Here is a 19305-nt window from a genome sequence, read left to right as displayed (position 1 = left end):
CTTTCCCTTGCAGCTGTTTTGGGGGGTTACAGATTATCAAAGAATCCAGTTCACTCTTATTTATCCCTTGCTCGCTTTTGTTCATGCATGGCCACGCAGATACTAAAAACGCGACTCAGAAACACATACTGACACAGAGAAGAAAACACACACAGACCTCTTGGGGATATGCTGCCCTCCCCAGGCGATGGAGACGCTGTATTTGCCGGTACTGAGAGGGTAATATTCAAAGGCGTGCACTTTGTCTTGACTGGAGATGGGCTTCACGTTCACCTCTCCACCCTCTGAAACGTAAAAGGGATTATTTCCGGTGCAGCAAAAGCAGGGAACACAATTTTTGATATTCTCCTCTTTTATCTAGAACTGCTTCATGTCACAAAGAGGGTACAGCAAGTGCTGAAGAATGAATGACTGCGTCTTTGTGTTGTCATATTTGTTATTTTTTTTTTTTGTTTTTTGACTTCAAGATGGCGCCGCGAGAGTGGCTGCCTTTCCAGCAGCTACTGTATTTTGTTTTTCTACTTCTTTCTTTCCTTCCTTTTCTCTTCCTTTGATAACTCTGCTGCTGTGGTACTTCCGGGCAGAGTGAACGCTGGCGCGAATGGCTGCCGCTGCTCACCCGCACAAAAACAAAAGCAAGTTCTTATCCCGTGACTATAAAGTGTCCTTGAGAGTTTTGAAAGGCGCTTAGAAATTAAATGTATTATTATTATCATCATCATTAATATTACTATTATTATTATTATTATTACTATTATTGCTACTGCTTTGCATATTTGTTTGTATTGCTACTATTATTATTAATTGTCTGGATAGGGACAAATTTGAGATCAGTTGTTTGAATTACTGTATTTTCTGGAATGTAAGGCGCACCTTCAACGAATGACATACTGTATTTAAAAACCTTTTTCATACATAAGGTGCACCGCATTATAAGGGTTACTTTGAATGAATGCCATATTTTAAAACGGTTTCCATACATAAAGTGCACCGACCGGATTATGAGGCCATGCATGGTCTGCTTTTGAAAAAAATCTTTTCTTTGCACAAAATACGGTACTCTGAAACCACGTTTGTTTCATGTGTACACCACCACCTATATAAATACGAATGATCGTAAATTGGGTGGCGGTAGCATTGAATTGGGATTGTTCTTGTTAAAAGTTGTTCACCAATATGTACATCACAGTGTCAAAGTCAAGGCCCGGGGGCCAAATCTGGCCCACCGCCGCATCATTTGATTCAGACCACGAAAGCAAACCAAACTTGTGAAATTCCATGACGCTTGCTGAAGTCCGAACCAAAATTGTAAATTGTCGTATGTAAACCACAATAACTTTATTCCTGACGTCTGATTTGAAAACTAGTTATTCATTAATTTGTTTTGTGTTGTATATGTAATGTGGTGGAGATGAAACATTCTAATGGTTTCCCCAAATTCATAACAGCCCCCGAGAGGAAACCATAACTAAAATGTGGCCCGCTGCAAAAAAAAAACCACCCAAATGAGTAATCAGCAGCGCACCACCATCGATAAAAAGAGAGCAAAAACAGGCAATATTTTTCCTCCTCTGTGCGGTCTGCCGCATTTTCCAAATCAGTCACGATGTTGAAAATCGGTACGCATTCGCGCGCAGACACTCACTGGAATCTTTGACGAGAACTTTCAGTTCTCCGCTGCCGGCGTTCTTGGTGTCCACCTTAAAGTCGCCCACCTGTTGCACCCTCATACCGGACGCCTGTAGGCCGCGACCTGTCGCTCTGCATGAACCCGGAAGGCAAGCTGGAAGGACACGAAATCAAGGCGCGTGATTGGCTGAGATCAAATGGGAATCAATATTATCTTAGATGGTGTAGTGAGTTCAGGTTATCTACTATGCTATGCCCCAATTGATATATCTCCTTATATAGTGAATATCGAGTGAGTACCAATCATCATGTGACTGTGTCTTTTGTGTTGTCACATTTTTTGTGATTTAGTTTTTTTATTGTTTGACCGCAAGATGGCGCCGCGAGAGTGACTGCCTTTACAGCAGCTCTTGTACTTTGTTTTTCTACTTCTTCCTTTCCTTTACTGCTGTCAAATGTAAATTTCTCCACTGCGAGACAAATAAAGGCTAATCCAATCATATAACAATCAATGAATATCCCACAATCATGATATAATTGACTTTGAGGCCGAAACGGCATCCGAAATATTGAGTCACTTCTCACCTTCAAATCCCAACTCAAAACTCACCTATTTCAAATCATATTTGAGGTTTAGATTGATCTCCTCTTTTATTATTTACAATTTTATCTCGGGTTTTATTGTTCCTTTGTTGTTTGTGACTGTAAAGTATCATTGAGAGTTTTGAAAGGCGCTTATAAATACAATATAGTTTTATTACTATCATAATCTCTATTATGATTATTTCTATTATTATCATTATCATTTGTATTATTATTTCTACTGCATATTATCAGAAAACCTTTATTCGTCCCACAATGGGGAAATTTGCAGTCCACAGCAGCAATTTGAAAGGGTATGGGTTAAAAGCATAGAAAAACAAGAGATTGTAAGAGAGGATAAAGAAAGTGCTTAAGAATGAATGACTCTGTGTCTTTGTGTTGTCATGTTATTTGTTATGTAGTTTTTTTTGTTCTTTTGACTTCAAGACGGCGCCGCGAGAGTGGCTGCCTTTCCATCAGCTCCTTTATTTTGTTTTTCGACTTTCATTCCGTTCATAACTTTGCTGCTGTGAAATGTAAATTTCTCCACTGCGAGACTAATAAAGGCAAATCCAATCCATAGTAAAATAAAAATGTCAGCAGACTGATATGTATACTGTAAATGTTATTACTATTATTATTATTATTAGTAGTAGTAGTAGTATTTCTATTATTATTATTTCTATAATTATTATTATTATTTCTATTCATTATTATTATTTCTATTCATTATCACTTATTTCTATTCATTATCATTATTATTTTATTTATTATTATATTTATTATTATTTTTATATGTATTACTATTATTACTATAATTATTACTATTACTATTATTACTACTATTATTATCATTACTACTATTATCATTTCTATTATTATTGATATTATAAACAGATACTTCACATTTGCAAGATAGAATACAGTATCTTGTTTTTTATCCATTCAGCCCCCACCCCCATTCCCTTTCAAATTGCTGCTGTGGACTGCATATTTCCCCATTGTGGGACAATTAAAGGCTTTCTGATTCTGATAGTTCCCAAAAGACTTGAAAATGAAACTTCCTCATGGTTATGTAGTAGAAACCATTCACCAAATTCTCACGAATCAGGACATTGGGAGATAGAAGGGACATTTCAGCGATGGTCCTCACCAGGCCCCACGTCAACGGTGAAGGGGCTCTTTGGCACAGCGGCGCCCCCGAAGGTGACGGCGAGTAAGTGCGCGCCGACCTGCGTGGGTCGGTAGGTGCAGCGGTACAAATAGTCGCCCTTGTCCTCCATCATAACCTCCACGCTGTTGTCTCTGCCCTGTGGGTCTTTGATCATCACTGTCACGTCTCCCATTCCGGCACCTTAAAACACATCAAGAGTTTTTTTTTTTTGAAGTGTCACGTGAATCTGGTGATATTTTTGGGAAGCTGCTTCATGTTGCATCATGTCCATGACATCATCAATTCGATACCTGCAGTGTAAATGTCGAAGTAGGTGGACTTGTTGGCGACATTGCCCACAGGTTCGATTCCGGGCCCTTTAAGCGCAACCTTTGAGGCGTCACCAATAGCTTTCTCCACGGCCACTTCAAAGGGGCTTTTGGGAATGGGCTGGCCGGCAAACAAAACGGTGACCTATGGCAAAGTCAGAATGCTTAATGCGCGTTCAGCAAATATTCGAGCCCTTGTTAAAAGAGGAAAGAAAAATAACCTTGTGGGTTCCGACCACTTGAGGCACATAGGAGACAGCGTACGTCTTCTTTGCATCATTGGGCTCCACCTTGAGCTGAGACAGACAACAAAAAAAAGAAATACATGTGATTGGTGCTCCCACCTGTCAATCAATTCAAATGGGGCGGGGCAAACACAGCTCTTACTTCTTGCCTGGTACCGTCTGGTTGTTCCAGATAGACAGTCACCTGACCGTGGCCAGCACTGAATGTGTCCACTGTGAACACGGCAGGACGGAGCACCCGGTTGCCCGACGGTTCGATACCTGCACGCGATCAACATGGGAATACAAGTTAGGAAAGGTTGTGCCTTCTTTGTCCAGATTTTTAAACATGTGCCGGGTGACTTGTCAGTTTAAAATCAGACGATCCAAACAACAGCGGTGATCTAATTTCTTTTGCACTGAAGGGTTACATTCGGTTTTGCCACAGGTCATGGGTGATTGGATTTTCACTGACGAATGCAGCACTTCATATCCTTGTCAGTTAGTGTAGGTGTGAAATTTTGAGGGTAAAAAAAGTGAGTAACAAAACTAAATATGAGCAGTACAATGAAATATAGTATCGTGAATATATTCCATGTGCACTGCAACATTAAAGTACAGTAAAGTCTCATTATATCGATATCGGTTATATTGATAATATTGCTTATTACAACACTATTTTAATTTCCCGTGCACATTTCTAGTCTTTGTATGTATAATTAGTTCTGTTGAGTACGATTCATGGTTATTACGATAGTCCGGTTACTCCGGTGCTGTTTTTCATCTCCCGCCGGCCATTTTGCTATGTTTATATCGATACAAAAGATACTTAAGGTAAATCGATATTTGCTTAGGGGTTTCTATATCAGTACTACCATTATCGAAATCTGTATCGGTCGCGCCGTTGGTTTACTTGGTCATGGGAGCTGGTCACGTGACCAAGTCACGTGACTTGCGAAAGAATTGTGACCTCGGAAAGAAATACAAGGCAATCGTGGCTGTTGAGGAGAATCCAACACGAAATCAAAGCCAAGTATGCCCCAGAAGATTCCCATAATGACGAGGATGATGAGGATGAAGAACCAACTGAATACACACCTATTGCAACAAAGACACAAGCGTTGCAAGGTGCTACGGACACGATCTTACTTAGAATCCAGAGAAAATGCATCAGGTTATTTTTAGAAATGTTAAACAAGATTGAATCGTTTCTGTTAAATGGTAAAAATCGGAAGCAGAAGAAGATTGAATATTTTTTAAATTGCATAATAAGATGTAAGCGTTGCAGTTTCCCTGTTGCAGTGTTATGTCCATGTACACTGTACTGTATATGAATGCAATCGTTTTTTGCAACAATGTTTGTTTTGTCTGATGAAGCGTGATGATTTTGAAAATTACTGTACATGCCATACTGTATTGAAGATCCCCCAGTCACGTAACCGGCTTCTGTATTTTGACTTGTCATAAGCGAGCACTATAAAAAAATTCGTAGCAGAGCTCACGTCTTTCATTACTGCTGCACTAGCATCTGAAACATACTGTAATGCCCCTCAGCATGGCAAATGTTGCGCACAGTCGCTGCTATAGCGGGTCAGTCTTTTTAATAACAAACGTAGCAGTTATCACATACAGATACAAACAGGAGTTGCTGTTACGCCACAGCTCAGCCATTCTATTCAGGCACTCTCTCTAACCCTGTTGTCGGGTCCTCCCAAGCCCCAGTCACGTAACCAGCTTCCGTGTTTTGGTCTGTCAACGCGAGCACAATAAAAAAAGGCAGATATCTTTATAGTAAAGTCTCGTTATATCGATATCGGATATATCGATAGTCCCGGTTATATCGATACTATTTCTATGCACGCACGGAGAAAATTACATGCAAACAGGGTCGGATATATCGATAGTCCCGGTTATATCGATATTTTTTCGGACTCCCTTGAATATCGATATAACGAGACTTTACTGTATTTGTACATGCTGGCAATCGTGGTTTCGTGTGAATAGAACAACGTGAGGATTTTGCATTGGTTGCATTTTTGAAAGGAAAGTCATTAAAAAGTGTAAAGACGTTTTTATTTGATGCACAAGTTTATTTTTCACTTCACTACTGTACAAAAAGCATGCTAGATATGCAATCCATGAAACCAAAGATAAAATTACATGCCATACCAAAGATCCCCCATTTACGTATTGCCCCCCGTCCCCCCCTTTTCATGCAGTTCGGCGCAGGACGGATATCTCGATAGTCCGGTTATATCGGCATTTTTTCCGACTCCCGAGAATATCGATATAACGAGACTTTATTGTAATAATTATTCAGTTTTGCCACAGGTCCTGGGTGATTGGTTTTTCACTGACGAATGCAGCACTTGATATCCTTGTCAGTTAGTGTAGGTGTGAAATTTTGAGGGTAAGAATGTGTGTAACACAACAAAATATGGGCAGTACAATGAAATATAGTTTTGTAAATATATTCCATGTGCATATTATTATTATTATTATTATTATTATTATTATTGTTATTATTATCATCTCATCTCATTTTCCGTACCGCATATTCCTCATTAGGGTCGCGGGAACCTATCTCAGCTCTCTTCGGGCACGAGGCGGGGGACACCCTGAATTGGTTGGCACACAAAGACGTACAACAGTCACTCTCACACTCACACCTAGGGACAATTTGGAGCGGTCAATCTGCCATGCATGTTTTTGGAGTGTGGGAGGAAACCGGAGGACCCGGAGAAAACCCATGCGGGTCCGGGGAGAACAAGCAAGCTCCACACAGGGAGGCCGCACCGGGACGCGAACCGGCGACCTCTGCACTGTGAAGCCGGTGTGCTAACCACTCGACTACCGGGCCGCCACTTATACAATTATAATTATTATAATTATATTACTTAGATAATTATAATTATAATTATACTTATACTTGTCCACAGCGACTTCACTGACTGGGAGGCAAAACCATACTATAACTTTATATAATATTATTACAATAATATTATATAATTCTTGATATTATTATAATATATATTATATACAATATTTAATAATAATTATTATTAATACAATTATTATTACTATAATTATATTATAATATTTAATAATAATAATAATCATCATCATCGTCATCATCATCACGTGTGTGTGTGTGTGTTCTTAGTTGTGTATCTGGTTGATTGCAGGTGGTGTTGGTGTTGTTGGTTAAGATCCTGAGGCCTTGAATTTCCTTTTCAGGATACCGAGAACAAATGTCAACATCAGTGTGCATGCGCACATGCGTGTGTGCGCGTGCCTGTATGTTAGGAGTTCATTGTTCTTGGCTCAGGGCTCACTTCCCCTCATTGTAAAGGTGCACCAGTGTTTCCAGTCGCTACCATCTGGACCTCTGAGGAAGTTTGGGTCTTATTTCCTCCAAAACAGGTTATCAAAAGAGTAAAAAGTGTGAAAATCAGGGTATGATCCCCCAACACAAACATACAAACCGTGCTTGAGACCACTTGAAATGTTGCAGTCGGCACATTTGATGGGCAAAACTAATTCTCCTTTCAATCAATCTACATGCCAGCTTGCCCAACTGAAATAAATTCTGTCGGGATAAATGAGCACCTGCCCAATTTTGCACAGTTGAGATCAACATGCATGTCAGGTACCTGATCCGTAGGCTCGGGCCTTCTTGGGGTTGAGTTTGGGCTTGAGTGGCGCACCGGGCTTCATTTTGGCTTTGGGGAACTGAGACAAATACGTCATCACTGACATCTCGTCCACTCGTGGGTCGATGATCTCCTCTGGTGTGATCACCTGTGGATGGATACGCACACACAAAAGTGTGAACCACCGTGTGTCTGATCGCACACACGGACACTCGCATGTTATGGCCAAAGGCGGAAACGGAACCTGCGGGATTCCCAGCCACTCGTCAGCTAGCTGCATGGCTTCTGTGGCATTCTCAACTGGCTTGACTGGATCCCAAGTCTCCCAGTCGGGACACAGACCTGAAAACCAAATGCAGACTTGCGCTCACACCGTTATAAACACACATACACGTGCGTGGACACAAAGAGAAGACAGTGTACCTGGAGCGCAACCATCCACCAGCGCCCCCAGCGCCTTCCCTGTCCTCCAGTCCTGATGGAAGTTGGTGATGGGCATATCCGGGACTTTGTTTTGGATCCACCCCAGCAGACGTTGCTTGGGGGTCTTGGAGTCTGACTGGGAGGCAAAACCAGGAAGTGAGTCATACAACATTAACTCACAAGCCACAAAGGAAAAGTGATGGAGCAGCTTACTTCGTGATCATCCCCCTCCCACATGGGCATGGAGATGGAGTAGTGCAAGATGAGGGTCCACACAAGACCCAGGATCAGCTTCAGGTTCCCATCCACGATGGCTTTAGAGTCTGAACCAGAACAAATCATATTGAATGACTAACTGAATGCTGCTTCATATACTTAACATCATTTTCCTCGTTTTCATTAACCAATCGGGAACTGAAAGCAACTACAATATGAAAATGAACATTAAGTGTTCTAATTTGGGAAAGCTAATGTAATGGTGTTACTTTAAAGCAGGGGTGTCCAAAGTCGGTCCTCGAGGGCCGCCGTCCTGCCTGTTTTCCAGCTCTCCCAGGAGCAACGCACCTGATTCAAATGATCAGCTCATCAGCCAGCTCTGAAGAAGCATCAAAATGGTCCTGATGATTTGAATCAGGTGTGTTGCTCCTGGGAGAGCTGGAAAACAGGCAGGACGGCGGCCCTCGAGGACCGACTTTGGACACCCAACACCTCCGGACAAGTTGTGTACACAATTTGTAAAATCACTTCAAATGACTTCTACTGAGCGTATTTTACAAAGATTCCACTGCATATAGCTATATTTTACGTTTTAAGACTCGCGCTGAATATTCAGGAAGTCTTGTTTTCGAGTTGATGACGATGCCTGACATGACGTCACGTCTGGAACGCCCCTGACCGAGAAAGCAACACACAATGCATTTTGGGTACTTCGTTTGGTCTGAAAACTTTGTGTTGATCCGTGTTGATGGCGAAATTAGAAGGAAAACACATAAATAACGCGATGGTGAATCGTTGTGTGTTGCACCAAGACCACTATTTGATACTAGCTGACACAAATTCCCAGCAGACAAATCAGCCCATTTCCAACAGAGCTTGTGCACCATCTTGTGCATTTTCTGGGACGCTACATTGGAGTCCTGACGGCTCGAATTGATATGGGAGGACTTCTTTAATCGATTGCAAACATTTATGCTTTCCTCTTCAAAACTACAGTAAAGTCTCGTTATATCGATATCGGTTATATCGATAGTACTGCTTATTACGATACTATTTCTATGAACGCAAGGAGAAAATGTACATGCCGCAGGATCGGATATATCGATAGTCCGGTTATATCGATATTTTTTCAGACTCCCGAGAATATAGATATAACGACACTTTACTGTATTTGAATTATATTCATAACTGAATGCGTAATAAGAAAACATCTTCTCGAGCAAGGCAAGACGTCTTGGCGTGATGTCACGAACAAGGGGGCGGGACCTTCTGAAACTATCTGAGGTCATTTTGAGGTAGTTTTGGGACACTTTAAGTCATTTTCATTGGTGTTTTTCATTTGACTAAAAATATCACCTGCGTGTCGTCTTGGGTATTTTAGATTTTTCTGATGTCAATTAGTAAACAAAAAAAGGGTGTCGCTTGTCCTTTGACGCAGCTAACAACTGAACCCAAACATCAAGAAAGCTAAATTCAGCAAATGAGCCCATTTTAAAAGACTAAAGTGTCATCCCACCTGACATTAAAGATATACCATCATCAAGGAAGCTAATCTTGTAATGCTAAATTGTGCTAACTTTAAAAATGCTAAAGTAGGAACACCAAAAAAGGATGTAATCTTAAGTATGTTACAGAGTATAAACTAACATCAAGGTGGACAATTTAAGCAAAGTAGGGGCAACGTAAAGACATCAAAAAATCCCAACATGGAGGCAGGTAATTTTAGGATGCTAAATAAAGCATGGCGATGAGTTAAGGATACTAAAGTACAACATAATTTGACAATTTATGTACGCTGAAGTTAGGGTGTTGATTTAATTATGACTCCCCCCCCCCCCCCCCCCCCCCCCCCCCCCCCCCCCCCCCCCGACCCCTTGTTCATCACTTTCCTGTAGTTGGGAAGCAAGGTGTATCACAACGATAAGAGGCAACCATTTTGTGTTCACATTCTTCACCTTTACACACACGCTTATCTCACTCACACACTTTCTCTTTCACCCCCGACACACACACATTGCTGAGCTGCTGTTGTTTCCTTAGCAACGGCTCAAACACAGCAGTCAGTGTAGAGTTTAATGGCCTCCAGTCACCTATGTCAACACTTCCTCCTGTGTTCCGCAAGACGAGAGTGGCCGGCTGGGTTCTGGTTTGAGGCGAGCTTTATTGGGTGTTGAATGTTGATTGGCACCATGTGCTGCTATATAGTACCAATATGAAAAGAAATTAGTCACAAAGGATTTTTGAAAAATGCAAAGGAGTATTATTTTCACAATCAGATGCTATGTAAGGATGGTAAAAGATGTAAGCAAGAATTATCACAACACAAAGTTGTCACAGTAGGGACGCTAGCATGAGAACATAAATGAAAAGCTAACAAAGGAAGCTAACGAAAAGATGCTAGGTGAAAACGCAAAGGATTTCGAGCTAATATGGTAAAAGATGTAAGCAAGAATTATAACAACACAAAGTTGTAACAGTAGGGACGCTAGCACGAGAACATAAATGGAAAGCTAACGAAGGCAGCTAACGTAAAGATGCTAAGTGAAAACGCGAAAGATTTCGAGCTAATATCAGGTTTCTGTGGTGAAGAAACTAACCTAACGAGGCCAATATGAGAAAGCTAAAGATGCCAACTTGAGAAAGTTTCAAAAACACACACACACATATATATATATATATATATATATATATATATATATATATATATATATATATATATATATATATATATATATATATATATATATATATATATATATATATAAATAAGGCTACATTATGGGAGCTCACGTCATCTTCGCATCACTCTCTTTGGGCCATGATGTTTCAATGTTAAGAGAACAACTTCCAGGCACAGCACATGTGAATCAGATGACATAATTGTGCGCGTGCGTGTGCATATAAGTAAATGACAGGGCAGTTTCTGTCTCTGTGCGCATGCTAGTTAAAGTTCCCTGGTAGCCGCCTTGTAACAACGTGCTAATTTATGCTAAAATAAGCATTCTAAAGTAGAGGTACCAATATAAGGGCACTACTGCTCATGTTAGGTTGTTGAGTGATGGCACTCACTCAGGGGTGTTAAAGTTGGCACAAAGCTTAAACTAGGACATTGACAAAAGGGTGCTAAAGTACATACAAGTGTTTATGAATAAACACAGTAAAATACTGGTCCTAATGAAACTTTGTTGAATATCAATGCACTATTTTGAACATTGTAAGATTTGGACAAAAATCATGTCAAAGGGTAACTCAAAAATGTATATTAAAATTATGTTGCTAACAAACTATGCTAAAACAAAAGTAAGGAAAAATAGTGCCAATGAAAGGAGGCAAAAATTATAGTAAACCAAGCAGCTGTTTCAAATCAAGAAAGTTGAATGACTGAAGGGGGGGAGAAATCAGGTGGCGCAATAAGAATTATAGCTACTGCGCGTGTGAGCGCCCCTGACTATTCACACATACGTTCCAGAAGAGTGACATCATCCATGTTACCACCCAACCCCCAATTCTACCACAACCCCCCAAGTAACGTACAAGCACGCACACACAAATGCCTTTGTAAACAGAACCCCAGAAAAAATACAACTTGATAACGTCAGCACAGATGTGGCAAGATAACTGCAATATCACCACTCAGCGAGTTGCCATATTTCGTTCACCGGGAAACACATCCAAAAGGATGCTAATACAAGAAAGGTGGAAGTGCTATGCTGATATAAGGGTGCTCAAGGATGCTAAAGTTAGCATGCTAACGTGGAACTTAATTTAGGATGCTATGGTAAAAATACTAATTTGTGGATCGTAAAACAGAGACACTAACACAAGGATGATAAAATTACAACACCAACATGAGGCCACCATGGCCTTTTGCCAAAGATCTGATGTCACAATCAAACAGACGATTCATGCTAAACCACGGTGGTAATTAACGTCTCAGGACATCAAACGTGACAAAATGGAAGATGATACTCATCCATGTTCTCAAACCACAAATACAGTACTTTCATTATCTGAGCAAACCAATTTGTCGCTTCACGTTAATGTGCATTCTGGAGGAAACAACAGCAGAGATAAGTGTTTAAGCTTATTAAACGGACTCAACCCAACCAGTTCAAATGTCTATTCAAACATTCATTAAAAAACTATTTATCTATGTATCTGTATTTGTCTGTGTGTGTGTTTATTCATTTATTCACACATGTATCTATTTATGTATTTACGTATATGCGTATTTATTTATTTATTTATATTTATTCACTAATGTATTTGTTTATACAAATTAAAGACATTAAATACACATTTATTAAAACTAGAAAAAAAAAGGAAATGGATTTCAAGAAAGAAGTTGTTTTTTTTAATTGCACAAAATGAGCTTGCGTGATGTGCTATCGCAACAGTGGCACATTGACAACAGAGCTAACTACATTTGCTGCAGCACTGATTGGACAAGCAATGTCATGTGATCATCTGCAGGCAGTGATTGCCAAATGGGCGGGCCATTATTAAAAGGCATGTTAAGTCGGGTGTGTCTTGACCTCCACGAACCCCTGAGACCAATTCACGGAACCCAGTTTAAGAACCACTGGTCTAGACACTCATGTTATACACGCACACGCACGCACGCGCACGCACGCACGCACACACGCACACACACACGCACACGCACACACACACACACACACACACACACACACACACACACACACACACACACACACACACACACACACACACACACACACACACACACACACACACACACACACACACACACACACACACACACACACACACACTGCATGCTGCATTTGTGTGTAGTTTCCAGTGAACTTTGGACAGTCACACCTGAAAGTGCTCGACGTGTTACCCAATCGTGGTAACAACAGCGAAGACTACAATCGCCAGGACGGCGAACCAGTAAATCAACACACACGCGCGCGCGCGCACACACACGCACACAAAAAGACCCAGGCGAGTTTGTCTTGAATGAAACCTGACTGCGTATTTGTCATTGTCACTGAACTTTGTTGAAACAACAAGTGTGTATATACTTTCAACAAGCAGGTCACATGAAAGCCAATGATTTGCCCCCCTCAAAAAATTGCATTTGATTAAAAAACAAACAAAAACAAACAAACAAAAACACTGAGTTTTATTTTGAAAATCTTTTACATTTACAAGATTGGTTTCATGTGAGCACAATCTTAAGAGTCCGTATCCTGTGACCATTTCAGGGACATAACCGAGAGAGTAAGAACAGTGAGAGTCGCGGGCTCACCGATATAATGAGCTAAAAGCCCAGCAGGAAGTAAAGTCAGCAAAACTTTGGTGCTTTTATGATTCACGCCGCTAACATCGTCTCGGTTGGCAGCACAAAGTCCGTCATGACTCAGGGATGCTAACTGACATGCTAACAGAGATCAACTTTACAATTACAATGACCCCATTTCACATCTAACACTACTTGAAAGGAAAATAAACTATCGTATCAAGGACTTTGTTACAGCATGTTGCCATGACAAATGGAGGTGCCACTCTGACCTTGAATGATAACTATGGAAAGGGGGCGGGGGAGTGGTGTGGCGCTGTGTGTTCTGAATGCTCCAAAGTGCTAACAATATTAATGTAAGTGTGCTGACAAAAATGCTACCATAACGATTGTAACTTAATAATCCTCATATAAAATGTTTTTTTAAACTAAAAAGTATCATACTAAAGGAGGCTAATTGGTTAAAGGGTGTTCACAGAAAGAGGCAACCTTTTGCTTGCAGGACAACCGACGTCTCCGGACAAGTTGTGTCCATAATTTGTAAAATGGCTTCAAATGACTTCTACTGAGCGTATTTTAATAAGATTCCACCGCATATAGCTATATTTTACGTTTTAAGACTCGCGCTGAATATTCCGGAAGTCTTGTTTTTGAGTTGGTGACGAGTCCTCACCCTACGTCACTGAAGGAACGCCCCTGACCGAAATAAGGACACATTGTAGCAGTCCTTCCACGACGTCAATGCATTTTGCTGTACTTGTTTGGTCTGAAAACTTCGTGCTGCACCAAAAAGAGACAGAAGAGGGCGACAAAGCTCCGGTAAGGAATTAATCAGCCTGTGGAAACGGGCTGATTAATTCCTTACACGGCTTTATCACCATTTTCTGCCTTTTTTGGGTGCGACATTCCCCACCCCTGATGCCTCAAAATGACATGGAATAAATTCTTGAATCGATTGCAAACATGTATGCTTTCCTCTTCAGAACTATTTGAATCATATTCATAACTGGATGAGTAACAAGAAAGCATATTCTCCGAATCTGAAGCCATTGTTTTGATTCTCCAGCAAGGCAGGATGTCTTGGGATGATGCCACGAACAAGGGGGCGGGACCTTCTGAAACTGGCCACTTCCGGGTACATTTTTTTTTTCAGATTTTGGACACTTTAAGTCATTTTTATTGGTGTTTCGAAATTGACTAAAAATATCATACTGTGTGTTTTGGGTATTTTAGATGCTATAAATCGTTTTTCTGATGTCAGTTAAGAAAGAAAAAAGTTATGTCGGTTGTCCTTTAAGTAATGAAGTAAAAATGTTTAAAAGAGGATGCTAAAGTAAAAGAGCAGGCAGCCTGAATCATGCTAATGTAGGCTAACATTAGGTTTCTCAAGCGAGTATACTCACAAAACTGCACCAAAGTAAATACAAATATGAATGATTGTGGCTGCTTCCATAAGAATGCCAGCCCAATGATGCTAACAAACATTAGTGATTGTCGCTAACAGATAGTTGAAGCTGCTATTCATTTGCAGTAATAACATCTTTTTTTCTGCGCAGACACCCTCTCGTCTCCGTTCTGGCTCCGAAAGTGGGAATATTTGCCCATTCCCTTCGTTCCGTGCGAATAATGCTTGTTATTAAACACATCTTTTGTGATGTCAATTATTGCTATTATGACCAGCATTGTACCTAAGCCAAATAATTCTATCATGATGCAACACATCCGTCTGCAGAGTGCATGACAACACCCTTTTTCACAAACACACACGCACACCCACAGCGATTTCGCAAAGCCGGACCATAGTTACAAAGTCTTTCTGAAGTTGTTGCAGCAGTAGTAAGAAACTTTTCCCTCCCTTTCCTTTCAAAGTTGCGAAAAGTTGAAGTGGGCTTGAACGCAACACAAACACACAGTCAATGGGCCTGACTAAAAATACATTGGGTGTGTTCAAGGTTATCCCGGAAAAGATTACACGTTTTATAAGATGGAAGAACCCAATGAATCCATCGGTGATCTCAACGAGAGTTTCAGTCATCAAACGCTGCTACAGGAGGGGATTGTCCAAATTTAATGGGATTTTTTTTTTCATTCATTCATTTTTCACCATTCGATTCTTATTTGGAATGGCCTAAAACTTAACGCGCTGAATGAAGCAAACCCTGTGCTCCACTGTCAAAATAATCGCTGGCGGGCTTGGAAAAGTCACTAAAGATAGCAACCAAATCGCTCAATTTGCAACACTTACTTTGCTTTTGAAAATCATCTGATCATAGTTATGTTTTGAGGGCCATCAATGTGTGTCAGCAAGCTTTAAAGCCCCCCTCCCCCAAAAAAGGCCAGAAAATTATGGATCGCCCAGTTCTACCACTTTGATAATTAACAAAGACATTTCTTTATGACAAGAAAACAGCCTTTGGCTTCCAGAACACAAAAGTCACAATGGGTACCAAAAACAAGTACAGTTCACACAAATGTTAAAATATCCGATTATATGCAATATCAGCAGGATATTTAAAAAATAAATTAAGAATGTTTGCATTCACGACAGAACAGAAATGCCAATTATGAAAAATAGGAGCAACTTTTCCAGTTTAAAGAAATCACAACGGCTTTCTCAACCGCAAAGCTCCAAAATTCCTCTCACGTTCCCCAGGGGCACAATTTGACCACACGTGTTTACTATTTGTGTGTGTTGAGGGAAATCATACTTTTGCCAGCTCCAGCAGTCATTTTTTCAGTCTGGCTTCAAACTTTAATCGTAAAATGTCCTTTTATTCAAAACAAATCAAATATTAATTAACTGAAGCTGAGGTCTTGTTTTAAACGCTCAAACTCCATTCATAAATGTGCTACTTTAAAGCAAAGCGAAGACATTGAAAGTTCCAGGTGTCGGGTTTTCATAAAATCAGGAATGTCTTACATTTATTTCAAGATGTGTTGGCACTGTACTGTGTTTTACTAATGGAGTTGCTCCAAATGTCAAATTTCGACGGACTGCAAGGGAAAAAACGTTGCAAATAATATATCGTTCTATGATATCGTCGCAATCGTCATATTTCATATTACAAAGCCCGGTGGTACATTCTGAGTGTGCCGAATCAAAGTCCAAAACCAACTGCTTCGAAAGACTTCGAAAACGACTATCGAGTGATTTAACACATTAGAATAAAACAAGTATGAATGAAAACCAGCTTGATTATCAATGGAGATCGGTGGTGGTAGTGGTGGGTTGGGTGTGGGGCGAAAGGCGGTTCCACCGAGTCAAACATGCAGAGAGGTGGACCGAACACAGCGAGCAAGCGTGGACGGGCTACCGGAGGGTCTCTCTGGCAAACTTTCGGGAAAGCCTCCCGGCCCTCGCGAGAACCTCTCAGAGAGTTCGGCCACGCAGAATCAACTCACCGATGGAGACGAGCTTGATGTTCTGGTTGTCCAAGAACTCGAGCGCCACCGAGACGTTCTCCAACTTCATCTGCCTGAAGTTGGGCCTGGGGTGACAGCGGCGATGCATCTTCTGGCGGCTCAGCACCTCCAGCAGGGCGATGAGTCGCAGGCCGTCGCCCAGGTCCAGCTGCAGGTCCACGATCCGCTTATTGACGCACTTGAGGTGCTCGTTGATCCAGCGCGTGAAGGTGTTCTGTTGGATCTTCTTCCACGGCGCGTCCTCCGCCAGGTCCTTCTCCGTGGTGGGCATCTTGTTTTGCGCCGGGGACTCACTGGGCACGCTGGCTGCCGCTGCGCGGTGCTGCTCCGTCCGCTAAAGGACGCTTCGACGCGGTCTGAACTTTCCTTTTGGATCCAAGCCCGAGTGACTGGCTTGGCCGGGTGCATTCAAGCGTCGTTTCCAAACGTTGGAATTTGAATGACTTCAGCTATTAGTTGGCGATATCCAGTTAGTTTGGGGTGGGCCGACGACGCTGATTTTGGAGCGTTTGTTAGTCAATGGTTGAAGGTTGTCACAGAACTTGCAAGCCACAATAAGGCTCTATGACGAATTCGCACACGTTTGACTCAACCGCTTTCAGCCATTAATTGGTGAGGTATCGTTATGTCCTATTTTGGGATGCGGCATTGAAGGCAACACCTCTTTGGGTGACGTTCCGACTTGCAGAAAAAGATCGTCTATTTAAAGAAGAGTAACACTATTTTTACATGATTTTATGCACTGTACATGCATAAGTCTTCGCGAGGACCGTGGAAAAAGTAAACATCATGGCAAGGTTGAAGGATTTGCTGTGACGTAATTTTTTGGGGTGAAACTTCCGACTTGAAAATTAAAATTGACTACTGTAGTTGCAATCCAAAAATTACATTTGTAAAACATTTGAATTGCGTTTATAGAATTAAAGCACGACGAAAATGTTATCTAAAGCAATTGCATAACATTTCTGAATCGATTTTAATTTTACACACCATTCAATTGCCTTTTTATACTGAGTATAGTTGACGTTGGGTTTTTCTCTAAAAACAATTTCAAAATGACCTTCTTGTTACATAAACCAATTTAATTTTGAGATTAGGATTTCTTTGGCTTTATGTTGTTTTGTAGATTTCCTGAATTCACCTGTCATATAACTAACAATATTTATAAATATAATTGTAAACACACATATAATTATCAATGATTAAATTACTGTTTTAACCACCAAATACCAGTATATTATTTAATCATAAAGCCAGTGAAATCTTAGTTGAAATATGACTTAATTAAAACTCATTAATTATATCAAATTAACTTTTCTTCAGTCATTTCATTCAAAAATGATTTCACTCGATGTGAAATATAATTCCATCTAATTAGAATGAATGTAATTTATTACATTTGATTGGGCAAGTGTCAACATTAACTATTACAGTAACTTTTAAAGCCTTTTTAAAGTGCACAGCCAATGGAATGAGTACTGGCAATTAAATAATGAAGAAACTAATTACAATTCTTTAATTAATTTAAGCATCGACTTTCAATTCTTTATTTCACTGCCTTTGTCGAGCAGTTTGAATTTCATTTTATTTTGTCAGCCATCGTCAACAAATTGCTTCTAATGGACCTTGCCGTTTGTTGAGTGACTTTCGAGTCAATCTAGTGATTTCGTGTCACACACAAACCTGGCGTGATCACCGTCCGGCTGTCTCGCAGAAACCGTCAAAAGACAGATGTGTTCAGTGACATCAGCTCATAGAAACACCCCTGCAGGTTCGGAATTGTGTTTTTATAGCTTGCTCATCTCTCATTAAATAAATCAGGTGTGCTTGTTTGATTGTTCCTCACCAACGGTGAGATTTCCCACAGATGTTATGGACTCTGTTGCTGTGCCGATGACCATTTTTTGTAAACAAACATGCAGATCAAACCTCTAAAGATGGAGGACACTGATTTGCTGTGGCGACCCCTTGAAGGGAAAAGCCCAAAGGAAAACAAGAAGTTATGGACTCTGAACACAACTTAGAGAGTGATTGATTTGACCAAATTGTCCAAAAAATTAATGACACAGTTGTGGTGGGTCAGCTTGCTACAACTTTATTCCAAACACTTTCTCTGCGCGCACTGACATTACACAGTATTTCATATATATATATATATATATATATATATATATATATATATATATATATATATATATATATATATCAACAGCACATCTACACCCCCCCACCCCCATCCATGTGGTTAGCATCTTTACCAAAATAGTTCTAGTAGCACGTCATTCAATAGCATTTCCATTTCAGTTATTTTACAAATTTACTCTCACTCTCTCCACGTACTGTAGTGTTTCTTGCAATAACTGTTCCTTTATGTTCTTGGTTTCAAAGACGGATGTGACAAGAC

The 19305-nt window shown here is 40.5% G+C and overlaps 1 protein-coding gene across 2 annotated transcripts in view; it reads right to left on the bottom strand.

Annotated features, from left to right (window-relative positions):
• Window positions 1-17721, bottom strand: part of LOC148890702 (filamin-B-like) — a 40342-nt gene extending 22621 nt beyond the window's left edge. Inside the window, exons 1-11 of one of the 2 annotated variants that reach the window (XM_089010676.1) lie at window positions 16881-17721; window positions 8207-8316; window positions 7994-8129; window positions 7815-7912; window positions 7571-7718; window positions 4081-4199; window positions 3915-3989; window positions 3676-3838; window positions 3365-3565; window positions 1646-1783; window positions 158-284 (exon numbers count right to left, since the gene is read on the bottom strand). In XM_089010676.1, the coding sequence (XP_088866802.1) occupies window positions 158-284; window positions 1646-1783; window positions 3365-3565; window positions 3676-3838; window positions 3915-3989; window positions 4081-4199; window positions 7571-7718; window positions 7815-7912; window positions 7994-8129; window positions 8207-8316; window positions 16881-17172 (1607 nt within the window). In that variant the 5' untranslated portion in view covers window positions 17173-17721. The remainder of the gene's footprint in view (window positions 1-157; window positions 285-1645; window positions 1784-3364; window positions 3566-3675; window positions 3839-3914; window positions 3990-4080; window positions 4200-7570; window positions 7719-7814; window positions 7913-7993; window positions 8130-8206; window positions 8317-16880) is intronic. The other variant, XM_089010677.1, reaches the window with a different exon arrangement.
• Between the last annotated feature and the right edge of the window lie 1584 nt (window positions 17722-19305).

This window comes from Hippocampus bargibanti, linkage group LG12, assembly GCF_051943395.1.
Source record: "Hippocampus bargibanti isolate YZ-2025 linkage group LG12, ASM5194339v1, whole genome shotgun sequence".
In the NCBI taxonomy this organism is placed as follows: Eukaryota; Metazoa; Chordata; class Actinopteri; order Syngnathiformes; family Syngnathidae; genus Hippocampus; species Hippocampus bargibanti.
Note: the sequence above shows the minus strand (reverse complement) of the source record. Positions and strands in the feature narration are given on the sequence as shown.